The sequence below is a fragment of the Mus caroli genome, unplaced genomic scaffold (genome assembly GCF_978045245.1).
Source record: "Mus caroli unplaced genomic scaffold, Mus_caroli_1 scaffold_8, whole genome shotgun sequence".
Lineage (NCBI taxonomy): Eukaryota > Metazoa > Chordata > Mammalia > Rodentia > Muridae > Mus > Mus caroli.
The window spans coordinates 101,937,985-101,951,428 of NW_028227263.1; the positions used below are offsets into that span (position 1 = coordinate 101,937,985).

General features: G+C 53.3%; 2 protein-coding genes across 5 annotated transcripts in view; one reads left to right on the top strand and one right to left on the bottom strand.

The window, feature by feature from the left end:
• Positions 1–36: 36 nt before the first annotated feature.
• Hrc (histidine rich calcium binding protein) lies at positions 37–3,731 on the bottom strand. Its single transcript, XM_021169042.3, has 6 exons — positions 1,595–3,731; positions 1,438–1,508; positions 1,015–1,083; positions 762–816; positions 279–315; positions 37–125 (listed from the first exon to the last, which is right to left on the bottom strand). The coding sequence occupies exons 1-6, from the start codon at positions 3,552–3,554 to the stop codon at positions 89–91; spliced, it is 2,229 nt and encodes a 742-aa protein (XP_021024701.1). The 5' UTR covers positions 3,555–3,731; the 3' UTR covers positions 37–88.
• A 987-nt stretch (positions 3,732–4,718) lies between these two features.
• Positions 4,719–13,444, top strand: part of Trpm4 (transient receptor potential cation channel subfamily M member 4) — a 29,158-nt gene continuing 20,432 nt past the window's right edge. For 2 of the 4 annotated variants that reach the window (XR_002378404.3, XM_085841757.1), the window contains exons 1-6: positions 4,719–5,306; positions 5,541–5,611; positions 10,388–10,562; positions 10,834–11,014; positions 11,146–11,309; positions 11,540–11,723. Coding sequence is in view for 3 of the 4 variants with exons in the window: in XM_085841757.1 (XP_085697883.1) it covers positions 4,998–5,306; positions 5,541–5,611; positions 10,388–10,562; positions 10,834–11,014; positions 11,146–11,309; positions 11,540–11,723 (1,084 nt within the window). In the remaining variant the exon portion in view is untranslated. Of the gene's footprint in view, positions 5,307–5,540; positions 5,612–10,387; positions 10,563–10,689; positions 11,015–11,145; positions 11,310–11,539; positions 11,724–13,444 lie in introns of all 4 variants that reach the window. The other 2 variants (XM_021168192.3, XM_085841758.1) reach the window with 2 other exon arrangements.

Genomic DNA, 13,444 nt, shown 5'->3' on the forward strand with positions numbered 1-13,444 from the left:
CCCCAGGACACACCCCACTCGGGACACTGCTGTTTCTAGGAGCACATTTATTCAGAGAAATAGATGCGGCTCTTGCCAGGCGGCCAGGTCAGGGCTCTGGAGTCTCCAACATGTCAGCCAGGGCTCTGAACAGGAGAACGGGAAGGTTAGTTAGCCAGCGTGCAGCCACTGAGCCTGACCAGGAGTCCAGGCTGTCTCTTTAACTCACAGTGGGTCAACCCTTCTCTAAACGGGTCCCTGAACGGCATCATCTCCCGGCCCAGCCCCAACACACTTACTGATACAGAGAGGAGGAGAAATAGTCAACGTAGCTTCCTGTGAGGGAGCAGAGAGAGAAAAGGTTTGAGGGACCTCCAGGATGGGCAAACAGTCAGGGCAGTGCGGAAATGTGGTGCCCAGCCCCCTTCTAATTCCAGCCTCAAATTCAATCCCAGCCCTTCTTGCTTTGGACCCTCCAGCAGCCCCGCCCCTCAGAGTCTATTTACCTTGGTCCCACCCACTCTCTTCTAGGACTGCCCATCCATCAGCATCACCTCAATCTTAGCCCGAGAGATCAGATTCTGCCCACATGACCTTTGTCATGGCCACACCCCCTACCCCACCCATTTAACCTCAGACCACAGTCTCGGTTCACATCTCGGCTTGGCTCCAACCCCACTAGGATTCACTTTGTTGGGAGCTGTCCCCTCTGTGGGTGGGTGCCTCACTATGCTGGCCCCGCCCCCTCTGTGGGTGGGTGCCTCTCCCTGTTTGCTGCTCACCTGGAGTGCAGAGCGTGTCACACACCAGCGGACAGAGGTAGCAGAATTGACAGTGCTGAGGGCAGGGAGAGAGCCTGGTCAGGGGACTGAGTCAGGGACAAAGATGAGGAAGGACCATCCAGGGTCTAAGGCCAGGTGGAGGGTCACACGGGAAGGAGGCATGAAGCGATGTAAGGACAGGATTATGCCTTGGGCACTCCAGTGGTCCCTGCCAGCTTGGGACCTGAGCTTAGGGGCTCTGGGAAGGTCTCACCTGACACTGGTCACAGTGTTCCCCCATGTTCTCCTCATCACAGTGACAGTTTTCACATTCGGTACATCGCTGGGAATAGGAAGCGCCTGGTTAGAGGGACCCCAGCCCCAAATCCCTCGGGAGACGATCACTTCAGCTGTTGACCTCCATGTCTGAACTCAGAGTCCCCCTCTTCTCTGGGGACGCCACCCACCCTGGTTTCCCATCTCAAGACAACCCCAAGCCCATGTGACCCGTTCACTGGAGTTTGGGACCTGTGAGTGCTCACAAAGACACCTGCCTGCCACCCTGTGACCCTCACCTGGAGACCTGAACCTTATTTCCCCAGTGGCCCCACCCCCAGCTTTGCTCCTCCCACTCCCAGGCTCTCAGGCCCCCATGGCACCCCAGGGTGTGCTGGGCAGCTCTGGGCTAGGGACCTACGTTGCAGAAAGAACAATAGCCACACAAGGACCCTGGCTGGTAATTTTCGTACTCCTGGGCATCCTGCTGACCTGTGGGGACAGGAGGGCAACAATGACTCGAGCTGGCCAGCTCTGCCTCCCTCCCCCACCCCCACCCGTGGAGCCAGGTCACTTACCTGTGACCTCACGGCTCTCCTCCTCACTGGAACCTTCTCTGGCCACCTCTCTCCCAGCGAGTGGGTTTGGGATAATGGTAAAAGGTAGTAGGTTTTCCTCCAGGATCTCCTCCTCTTCGTCCTCTTCCTCCTCCTCTTCCTCCTCCTCTTCCTCCTCCTCTTCCTCCCCCTCTTCCTCCCCCTGCTTCCTATGATGGCTCAGTGGAGCTGAAACTGCAGCCCTGTCTACCTTGCTTTCTTTCTTATCTTTTTCTTCCTCTTCATCATCTTCCTGGCTCATGGGGAGGCCATGGCCCCCCTCTTCCTCCTCCTCCTCCTCCTCACTATGGGCTTGTCTCTGCTCTGGGTCTTCATCTCCCTCTTGAGAGCTGTGGTCACCTTCCTTCCTTGATTCTCTGGAACTGGGTCCTGTGGGCTGCAGGGGCTGATAAGCAATCCCTCCCTGAACAGGCTCTCTGTCACCCTGCCTCGCCCTTTCATCTTGATCTTGTAGCCTGTGGCTGGGGGCCTTGTGGCCAAACTCAGTAGAAATGTCCTCATCGCCACCCCTGGAGACTCTGCGGTGGTGATGGCCTGGGACTTCATTCATGTGTTCTTCTAGAGAGTCCTCCTCCCTGTCAGCATTGTGGCGTTGGGGTTGGTGACTTGCAACATGGTGGCTGTACTTGACTGCTACCTCTTCTTCACTCTCACGTCCAAGATCATGGTGAGCATGTCTAGGAGACTGGTGCCAGTGTTCAGTGGATACAGCCTCATCTTCCTCTTCCTCACTTTGGTGGCTTTGGCGGCCATGGCTGGGGACATGATGGTAGCCTTCTTCTGAGTTATCCTCATCATCTTTGTGCTCATGGCCTCTGTGTCTGTGGGCTTGATGCACATGCTCAGTAGAGTCATCATCTCCATCGTCATCATCATCATCTTCTTCTTCTTCTTCTTCTTCATAGCCTCGGTGTCCATGCCTGGACACATGATGATCATCTTCATCTGACTCATCCTCATCTTCTTCCTTCCTGTGGCCTTGGGTCTGGTGCCGGTGCTCAGTGGAGTCATCATCATCATCATTATCACCATCATCATCTTGCTCTTCGTTGTGGCCTTGGTGGTCCTGGGTCTGGTGTCTGTATTCACCAGAGTCACCATCTTCATCATCATTTTCATCTTCTCGGCCTTGAACTCTGTGGGTGTGACTGTCTTCATCTGAGTCCCCATCATCTTCCTCCTCTTGATCCTGATGTCTGTGAGCTTGGTGTCCATGCTCAGTGGAGACACCATCATCTTCATCATCATCTTCTTCTTCTTCTTCATCACTGTGGCCTTGGTGCCTGTGGCTGTGGGCATGATGGAGTTCATCTCTCTCCTTTGAGTGGCTCTGGTGACCATGGACCTGGTGTTCATTATCATCAGAGTCCTCCATCACATCCACCCTCTCCTCCTCCTCTCCTCCATCATCATCATCTTCCTCTCCGTGGCCATGGTGGGCATGCCTGGGGACGTGATGGTGATACTCACTGGAGACAATGCCATCCTCATCTTCGTGGCTGTGGCTCCTCTGTCTGGGGAAATGGTTCTCTGCCGAGTCCCCTAAATCTTCATTGTCATGTTCCCGGTGCCCGTGGAGCTGTCTAACATGCCCTCTGAAGACCTCTTCAGAGACATTCTCCTCCCCAACCTCGCGGCCAGGGTACCTGTGGTCTTGGACCCGGTGGCCATATTCCCTAGAGAAGTCTTCATCCTCTTCTCTGTGGCCTCTGTCCGTCTCACCTTGATAGCCCCGGTGGATGTGGTGACCAAACTCAGTTGATAGGTCCTCTGAGGACCCAGGGATGCCTGCATTGTTGTTCCAGTTGCCCAGGCCCAGACCAGCCCCTCTCAGCTCCTGGGTCACCACTGAAGGGACAAGCAGGATGGCCACTGTGGCCCAAAGGAGACAAGTGTGCAACCATGGCCCCTGGAAGCCCATGGGGACGTTTAGCAGCTGAGCGTCTGACCAGGCTGGCTTCAGCTGCCTCTGATGGGTCCTTGTGCCTTTTTGGCTTTGACTTTCAGATCTCTTTTGTCGTGGTATAGCTCCCACTCTCTGCCTCTCTATCTTCCTCAGGTCTTGGATGACCCTCTGAGGATGTCCCCTTTGCAGCTGTGACCCTGGTTCCAGGACCTCCCTTCCCACTGCTGGGCCAATGGGGTCTGTCCCCTCCCCTTCTTGCTGCTAAATTTATCTAGAGCCTAAGTTATTCTGGTCGCTCCCTGCCTGCCCCTCCCCTCCTGTTCCTCTGGCTCAGGACTGGGTGGTGGAGGGGTCTTCATGGCGGGGAGTTGGGAGGGGGGTGAGGCAGGGACGTGACAAGCTCAAGTTTAGCATTTTTAGCACAAAGGCTGGACGTTTAGAGTGTCTTGCTGGGAAAGCCTGGGGCTCTGGGAGAGGAGGATGCAGGAGCAGAGGGCCCTCTGCAAGGTAAACACTGGGAAGTGTGCAGGCAGAACAGGACATTCGGTGTGACAGTGGTGTCATGCAGAAGCTGTGGAAGACAGTGAAGGAATCCTGTGCCCAACACCCCATGACCTCCTCTCACTGGAACTCAGATCTGGGGGCAGGGGACCAAACCAGTGCTATAAATATAACAGGGGGGGGGGGAGGTGCTGGGGGCTCAAGTTACTAGGCCTCAGCTGTCCCTACCAGAGGGACTTGGCTGCAGACAGGTGTCACTGCCTTCTCTGCTGGTCAGTGTCACCCACCCCATACTTGTCAGTATATCCACCATCTTTGAGTTTTTGTCCTTTATGAGTCAAGCCCCCCCCACCCCCCCTTATAGTCACTGTTCTGAGCTTCCGTGTTTCTTCTCAGTATTCTAACCTCTTCTCTCCTACTGTGTCTTCCCTGATCCTTCTCTTTTGATCCCTCTCTCTTTCTCTCTCTCTCTTTCTCTGTGTGTGTGCCTGTCTGTCTCTCTCTGTCTGTCTGTCTCTCTTTCTGTGTGTGTGTGTCTGTCTCTCTGTGTGTCTGTCTGTTTCTGTCTGTGTGTGTGTCTGTGTTTGTCTCCATCTCTCCTCTGTGTGTGTATGTTCTCTCTCTCTCTCGCTCGCTCGCTCTCTTTTTCCCTGTATCTCTGTCTCTGTTTGTGTGTGTGTGTCTCTAGTTCTCTCTGTGTCTCTATTCTCTCTGTCTCTCCTCTCTGATTCTGGGACTCTGTTGCTCTATCACTTTGTATTTCTATCTGTCTCTAACTATCTCTGGATATCTCATTCTTTTTCTGTTTTCCTGTCTTCATAATCTCTCTCTCTCTCTCTCTCTCTCTCTCTCTCTGGGTCTCTGCCCCCTTTTCTTTCTCTGGGTCCCTCTCTTAGTTTCTGTCTCTCTCTCTCTCTCTCTCTGGGTCTTTCTCTCAGTCTCTGTCTCTCTGAATCTATGTTTGTCCCATGGCTGACATTTATCGTGTGCCCCACTCTGCTTCCTTCGTTCCTCCGCTTGCTCTGCCTTCCAAATCTCTGTCTTTCCTGTCCCCCAAACCGACCCCATCACTGGTTTGGCAGCAGAGTTCGTCCCTCCTCCGCAGCCGCCCTCTCCCCGCCTCCCGTGACGTGTCCCGGGACTCCCCGCCCCGGGCTGGGCTGCGAAGTTGCGGATCCGGTTTGGTCGGGCGGGTCGGCGGCTGGAGGAAATACACGGAGCCTCAGGGGCTGCGGCCGCAGCATGGTGGGGCCGGAGAAGGAGCAGGTATCGCACAGCGTGGGGCTGGGAGTGAGTGGGGTCCAAAGGCAGCGCCAGCTCCGCGGATCCGGGTCAGATGCTGCAGTGGCTGGACCAGGAGTTCCCAGACCGAGCGGCGTGGGTTCCTGGCTGAGCCCGAGGGAGGAGTTCCCAATGTGTCCCGTGGACGCCCGGGGTTGTCTTCGAATCCTGTGGGTCTGACCCGACTCCCTGCCCTGCCCTTCTTGTTCCGGTTCCCAGAGCTGGATCCCTAAGATCTTCAGGAAGAAGGTGTGCACGACGTTCATAGTGGACCTCTCCGATGATGCGGGGTGAGCAGTTCGCGGCTGCTGACCTGGCAGCGTAGGTTCGCGGGCCCTGCCCCACTGCAGACAGGCTCCGCCCCCATAGACTGGACTCGCCCCACTCAACGCAGACAAGGGTGCCCACCACAGACTGCCCTTCACTGCCTACCGCAGGAGGCTTTGGTGCACAGACACACCCCACCCACCACAGAAGGCTTGGCTCAACACACTCAGGCCCCGCCCACTAAGGACATTCCCGCCTTCACTTGAGACAGACCTCTCCCCCTGCCCTTGTTTTGGGCCACCCTGCTTAGGGCACTCCCCTCTAGGTGCGGATCCATTCTGTGTCTTTGTGTCTCGTCCATGTGTCTCTGTCTCTTTGTGCCATTTTGTCTCTGCTTCGGCTTTCTGTGTCATCCCGGCTCAGCGAGCATAGCCACACAGCCCTGCCATCCTTACATAGCTCTGCAGCTTTGGGATAGTAATTCCCTTCTCGGGCTGCGCTTGTCACCTGGGCACAGAACAGCTCCTCCCTTCTGGGGCCGCCGTGCAAACTAAACAAGGTCACTCTGGGATGTTTCTGGAACTCTGCCCATCACCTAATAAACATCCGGGAATATCTGCAACTCCCATGAGAAGAAGAGGGCAATTACTACTGCGAGCTGTGCTGTGCTGTAGGTGGCAGGGGACAGGAGCAAGCCCTATAGGCTTCTTGGCTGCATGCTTAGTCTCCCTAGCTGGGTCCAGCTTTAACTCAGTTCTCAGGGTAGACTTTTGGCCTTGGGGCAGTGAAACCTGATTTCCTTAGTGTGACTTTATCAGGAGCCTGTTGTCCCACCAGTGTGGGACAGGAAAATGTTGTATAAATAAACAGAGATACTGGTTTACTGGTGGGTCTGGCAGAGGGTCACAGACAGAGTGACTAAAGTCAGTGGGAAGAGATGGGAGCTGGTGGGCTACAGGTGTCATTGGAAAGATGGTGCAGTGTGGTGCTTTGAAGGTGGCTCTGGGCCTTGGAAGTGCTCGGTCGAAGTCTTCCCTAAGGACAGCCCAGCGTGGCTTGAAAGCAGAGCAGAGTTCAGGCTGTCGAGAATGTTGTGAGTGGGAAGGTTGGTGGGAGACCTCATGGGCTCTCAGAGGCCACCCTGAGTGTGGTTTCCTAGGGCTGCGTGAGGGCGGGTAGGAATTCAGAAAGGTGAGAAGAGATTGGGGACCATCACCAAGATGATGAGCCCAGGAGAAGAAGCAGATTTGGAAAGGGATGCTGAGTGCCGGCCCTTCTGTGTACATGATGGGCCTTGGAGAGGGGCAGGGGAGGGTTGGGACCCTGCTGGTACTTAGCAGAAGATTGAGATTCATACTGGGGTCTGAGGTCCCAGCTATAGGTGGAGATTGAATCCATGGAGGCAGGTGAGGAAAATACAAAGGCCCCCTCTCTTTCTCGCCTTCCTCTTCTTTCCTTCTTACACCTCTGGGCTTAGGGTGTAATTCAGTGGTAGTACACATACTTAGCATGTGTTGGTTTCCATTCCCAGGACCAAAAACCCAAACCCAAGAAACCTGTCAGGTGTGGTGCTACAGGACTGTCGTTTGCTCTAGCATTCAGGAGACTAAGGCAGGGGATTACTGTAGTTCTGAGACCACCTGGGTTACCGAGGCAGACCTTAAAAAAAAGAAAGCCTATATATATATCACAGCACCAGAAAGCCACCGGGGGCTGCAGAGATGGCCCCCGTGGTTAGGAACTCTGGCTGCTGTTATAGACAAGCACTCAGTGCCCAGCACTGCCCTGGCAGCTCACAACCACTTGTAACTCCCATTCCAGGGGATCTGACGCCCTCTTCTGGCCTTCACAGGCAACTGCACACCTACGGTCCACAGACACACATGCAGGCAAATCCTCACCCACAAAATTAAAAACCAAAACACTCACCCAACACCCCCCCCCCACACACACACACACATCTCTTAACGCCTTTAAGACAAGTGCTAGCTGCTGCTGACACTTCTTAACTCTCTCTCTCGGCCTCTGGGGTCGATGGACTAGAGTATCATGAGGGGTAGCCAGGAGGCTAGCATGGATCCTGGGTGCTCTGAGGGCAGCAGAGGGAAAAGAAAGCCACCATGAGGGGTGCACTACAGTTTTGAGGAGAGGAAGGACCAGGCCAAGGTTTCCAGAAGGGTGCATTCCATGGTGGCCAGTGGAATGTCTCACCTTCTGACAGTGAGATGACACTTGAATGGAGCCATTGTGCCTCACAGCCATACGGAGCAAAGGTGACAGGAGGCAGGCGGGCAAGGGAAACGTTGCCAGCACCATGGGAGCAGAACCTACTTTCTTCTGTGACAGGGATGCTCACTGTCCACATTGAGTACGGTGGCTAGTATCAGTGACAGAGCTCTGAGCGATGAACTGTGTGACTAGAAACAGAGTTTTCCTTTGATTTAATTTTGTGTGTGCTCCTGAGTGCAGGTTCAAATATGTGCCCTCGCGCATATAGAGGCCAGGGGATGGCCTCAGGAAGTGTTCCCCACGCGCTGTGCGCCTTGTTTTGTAAGACAGTGTTTCTCACTAGCGTGGGGGTGACCTGGCTAGCCCCAGGGAGCCTTCTGTCTTCTTCTCCCCTGCACTGGGATTGCAACTTGTTTATGGGTCCTAGGGATAAACTCAAGAGATGTGCATTTGTCATCAGGAGGTGGAGCAGGGGTTCAAGGCCAGTTTGGGCCACAAAGTTAGTTTTCGATTGGCTTGGACTCTCAAAAGACAAGGGGCGGAGGGCTGCAGTTATGGCTCAGTGGTTAGAAGCACTGGTCACTCTTGCACAGGACCTGAGTTCAGCTCCCAGCACCCATGTGAGGCCTCACAATCATCTTTAACTCCAGTTCCAGGGAATTCAACGTCTTCTTCCAGCCTCCACAGGCAGCGTGGACACGTATATGTGGTGTGCTGATATACGGGAAGACAAATATTCATACACATAAAATATAAAAGTATTGAAGAAAACCAAACCCCCAGGGCTTGGGTCACGGCTCAGTTACTAGAATGCTTGTTTACCACGCGCTCAACCCAGGGTTCTGTCCCCAGCACCAAAATAAGCCAGGGCTGGTAGTGCACACCTGTAATTCCAGAGCTCTCGAGACTGAGACCAGAGGATCGGAAATTTGAGGCCAAAAAATAAATAAATCAGAAGAAATAATTTGTGATCAGCTTTAGCTAATGTAAGTTTGAAGCCAGCCTGGGCTCTTGAGAGCCTCGTCAAAAAACCACCTCCCCACATTTCTCCATCAGTGGTTCAGCTAACTTCTGAAAGGTGAGCTCCACTATTTGAATTCCTTCCAGAATCAGAGTCAAGGAGAATTAGCTATGTTGTCCCCAAGTCCCTGCTCCTTACTCTGGGGAATTAAGGTGACAGTCACCTGAGCCCAAGGGACGATTGTACGTTTATGATTTTTAAATATTCCTTTTGTCATTTTTGACATTTATGTTTCTTTTACCTGTATAGGAATTTTTCCTGTGTGTGTTTGTGTATCACACGCATGTATGGTGTCCGAGAAGGCCTGGAGAGAGTGTTGGATCCCCCAGGTCTGGAGTTACAGATGGTTGTGAGCCACCATGTGGGTGCTGGGAATTTATTTCGGGCCTTCAGTGTGCACTTTTAACACTGAGCCATCTCTCCAGCCCACTGTGTCCTATTTAGAGTGGAAAACCTTCTATCTAAGGAGACAAGAAATGGAAGCCGTCATCTGTTCTGTTTCTCAGAACCAGAAGGAATGGTGTTGGGAAGGAAGAATTGTCCTGGGGTACAGTGAACAGCGAATAAGGCAATTTTACCTTTTAGCTTCTGCCCAGGGCCGGCTGCTCGCTGGGGCCTGGGGCCAGGCAGAGGCTGGCTGGCAGGCCAGCGCCCAGCTGAGGGCCCTCCTCACAGTTATGGAGCTCTGAAAGAGGCTCAGCTTTTCTCCTGTGAAATTCTGAGTTATTTAAAGCTCTGTCTGGAGTTCATGCAGCCGGGGCTGGTTGCTATCCTTGCTTCAGAAAACACTGTGATACACTGTGATTTTCTTGGCTCCTCTGAGTTCCTTGGGGCTTTTACCATCTTTGTATCTTTGGAGGAGGAAATTTAGTTTCAGAGAGGCCTCAACAGTAGCCAAACTCTCTTTGAATTTTTTTTTTTTTAATTTTGTTTGGTTGAGACTGGGTTTCTCTGTAGCCCAGGCTATCCTAAAATTCTCTGCATATCAGGCTGACCTCAAATCAGGATTATAGACGTGTGCCACCATGCCTGCCCCTTTCTTTCTTTCTTTCTTTCTTTCTTTCTTTCTTTCTTTCTTTCTTTCTTTCTTTCTTTCTTTCTTTTTCTTTCTTCTTTTTCTTCTTCTTCTTCTTTATTATTATTATTTTTGGTTGAATCATTTTTTTTTTTTTTTTTTGGTTTTCCTGGAGCTCACTTTGTAGACCAGGCTGGCCTCGAACTCAGAAATCCGCCTGCCTCTGCCTCCCTGAATCATTCTTTAAAGTTGCTTTTTCATAGTGTATGTCCTTCTCTGGGGCTTGGGGCAGCAAGGGCACCTGCTGATGGCCGCTTGCTATTCTTGATTCTGATCCCGCAGGCTACTCCCCCTGTCCTGGCTTATTTGCGGTGAAGCTTGGCTATAAGGGCTCCTTATCTCAGTTTCTTTTCCAGACAGTCAGAGCCAGTGCTGGGTTCATGGTACACTGTCTCTAGGGATACAGGGTCCCATGTGGACAGGATGAAGTCAGTGGGGACACCCAGGGTTCATACTCTACCCTCATGCCCCCAGAGGGACCTTGTGCCAGTGTGGGCAGCCTCGGGATGCCCACCCTTCTGTGGCTGTGGAGGATGCCTTTGGGGCAGCCGTAGTTACCGAGTGGAACAGTGATGAACACACCACGGAGAAGCCCACAGATGCCTACGGGGACCTGGACTTCATGTACTCTGGCCGAAAGCTCAGCAACGTGAGGCCTGCATGTCTGGGGCGCCAGGCTGGGAGGGGCTGGGGCAACGCCGAATGTGTCTCCCCATTGGTCCACCCTGTCTTTGCGTGCCTCTGTCTTAAGAGTCTGTCCCTCTCTCTTTCTCTAGGTCCTTGCAGCCTCCCGGTCTGTCTGTCTGCTTCTCTCTAGGTCTCTGTCCTCTCTCTAGGCCACTATCTGCGTTTGTCTGGGTCTGTCTCCTGCTGTCTCAGTCTCTCTGTCCCCCATGTGTCTCTTCCTCCTGTGTCCACAGTTTCTCCGGCTGTCTGACCGCACGGATCCGGCCACTGTGTACAGTCTCGTCACCCGCACTTGGGGCTTTCGTGCCCCAAACTTGGTGGTGTCGGTGCTGGGGGGGTCGGGGGGCCCCGTGCTCCAGACCTGGCTGCAGGACCTTCTGCGTCGTGGGCTGGTGAGAGCCGCCCAGAGCACAGGTGACCACGGGGGTTGGGAACTGTCTGTCCTGGGCCGCGTCCCCACTGTTGCCCTGGTTGGAGGACATTGCTCCCCTTTCCATGTCTTTGCTCACTGTTTCCCACTCTGTCCCTCCCTCTGTCCTACATAGGGGCCTGGATCGTCACTGGGGGACTGCACACAGGCATTGGCCGGCACGTGGGTGTGGCTGTAAGGGACCACCAGACAGCCAGCACTGGGAGCAGCAAGGTGGTAGCCATGGGTGTGGCCCCCTGGGGAGTGGTCCGGAACAGAGACATGCTGATCAACCCCAAGGTGGGAATGGGGTTCAGAGAAGAGTCCCTGGCCTGGAGTGCTGGTCTGAGGGTGGAGGGCAGGGAGTAATCCTGAATTCTGAGGGAGGAGGCTGGGAAGGACTCCTGGGTTTAAGAAAGTCTGGGGAAGATACTTGGATCTGAGGGAGGAGGCCAAGGTCTGGTCCTCGGGTCTGTGGGGGGAGTGTCACATCCCTTCTAAAAGACTTCTCTATCTGGCACTGTCCCCAGGGCTCATTCCCCGCAAGGTACCGGTGGCGTGGTGACCCTGAGGATGGAGTTGAGTTCCCCCTGGACTATAACTATTCTGCTTTCTTCTTGGTGGATGACGGCACCTATGGCCGCCTGGGTGGTGAGAACCGCTTCCGCCTTCGCTTCGAGTCCTATGTGGCTCAGCAGAAGACCGGAGTGGGAGGTGAGTGGGATTTGTGTTTCAGAGCCAGCACACAGCCTCACGGTCAGCTGTGGTCAAGACTGGGCAACTTTCTTCTGTTAAGAGTCTTGTCCCTGCTGGGGATGGTGGCACAGACCTTTAGTCCCAGCACTGGGAGGCAGAGGTAGGCAGACCTCTGTGAATGTGAGGCTAACCTGCTCTACACAGGATAGCCAGGGTTATACATAAAAAGACTCTTTCTTAAAAGTAAGTTAAAGCCGGACGTGGTGGCGCACGCCTTTAATCCCAGCACTTGGGAGGCAGAGGCAGGTGGATTTCTGAGTTTGAGGCCAGCCTGGTCTACAAAGTGAGTTCCAGGGCAGCCAGGGCTATACAGAGAAACCCTGTCTCGAAAAAAACCACACACGCACACACAAGTAAGTTAAAAAGAAATACAATAAAGGGAGTGTAAAGAGATAGCTCAGTAGTTAAAAATCACTTGCTGCTCTTATAAAGGACCTGGGGTCCATCTGATAACTCCAGCTCCAGGGGATCCAGGCTCCCTCTTCTGGCCTTCCTAGGCATGGCACTCACAGACACATACACATACACATACACATACACATACACATACACATACACATACACATACACATACACATACACATACAGAAGTTTGTTTTTGTTTTTTGTTTTGTTTTTGTTTTTGTTTTTGGCTTTTTAAGACAGGGTCTCTCTGTGTAGCCCTGGCTGTCCTGGAACTCACTCTGTAGACCAGGCTGGCCTTGAACTCGGAAATGCGTCTGCCTCTGCCTCTCAAGTGCTGGGATTAAAGGTGTGCACCACCACTGCCCAGCCATTTTTTTTGGGGGGGGTTTGTGGGGCACACTTTTAATCTCAGTGATCTGCAGGCAGAGGCAGGCAGAGCCCAATGAGTTCCAGGTCTACACAGGGAGTTCTAGGAAAGGCAGAGCTATATCTAATGAGACCCTGCCTCAAAAAAAAAAAAATGAAGGAAAGTGAATTATGTTTTCCTGATCCCCGCCCCCCACACTGGGGTCCCCTGTGTCAGACAGTTCCGTGTATACGCATTCCGTATACAATCTTCGTCGCCTTTTCTTTTTCTCTCTTCTCTTCTCCCTCCATCCCTTCCTCTTGGCCGTCCTGCTGCCTCGGCCTCGCCAGTGCTGGGATTTCTACTGCATGGCATTTGCTTCTCTTTTTCTCATGGTGTTAGACACAATCCATTTCATTTCCCGTGTGTAGAATCTTCATGCACAGGCTTCTTTACCTTCTCTTTCGGCCATGCTGGCAGCTGAACCAGGCCCGTGTGCACACCAGGCGAGTGCTGGACCATGTGTGCTACATCGCCAGCATTCCCAGCTCTCAGGTGGAATTTTCCTTGGTGGCAAATGCTAGGGAATCATACATTTGAATCATCTGGCACGAGTAGCCGTGGTGAATGTGTGTGTTTGTGTGTTGCCTTCATGTGCAGATGTGAGTTCTATACAGGTCTCCATCTCATGTGGCCTGACTCGCAGCTAGGCCTCCATAGTCACTGTCCTATTCCTGTGATGAGATGCCATGTCCAAGGTAACGCCTAAGAGAACATTTAACTGACAACTGGCTGGCTCACAGGCTCAGAGCTGTAGTCTCTGGTGGCTCACAGGCAGGATTGGTGCTGTAGAAGTGGCTGCTACTTCTACATCTGGATTCGCAGGCATCAGGGAGAGGGTGACACTGGGCTTGATGTGAGCGTTTGA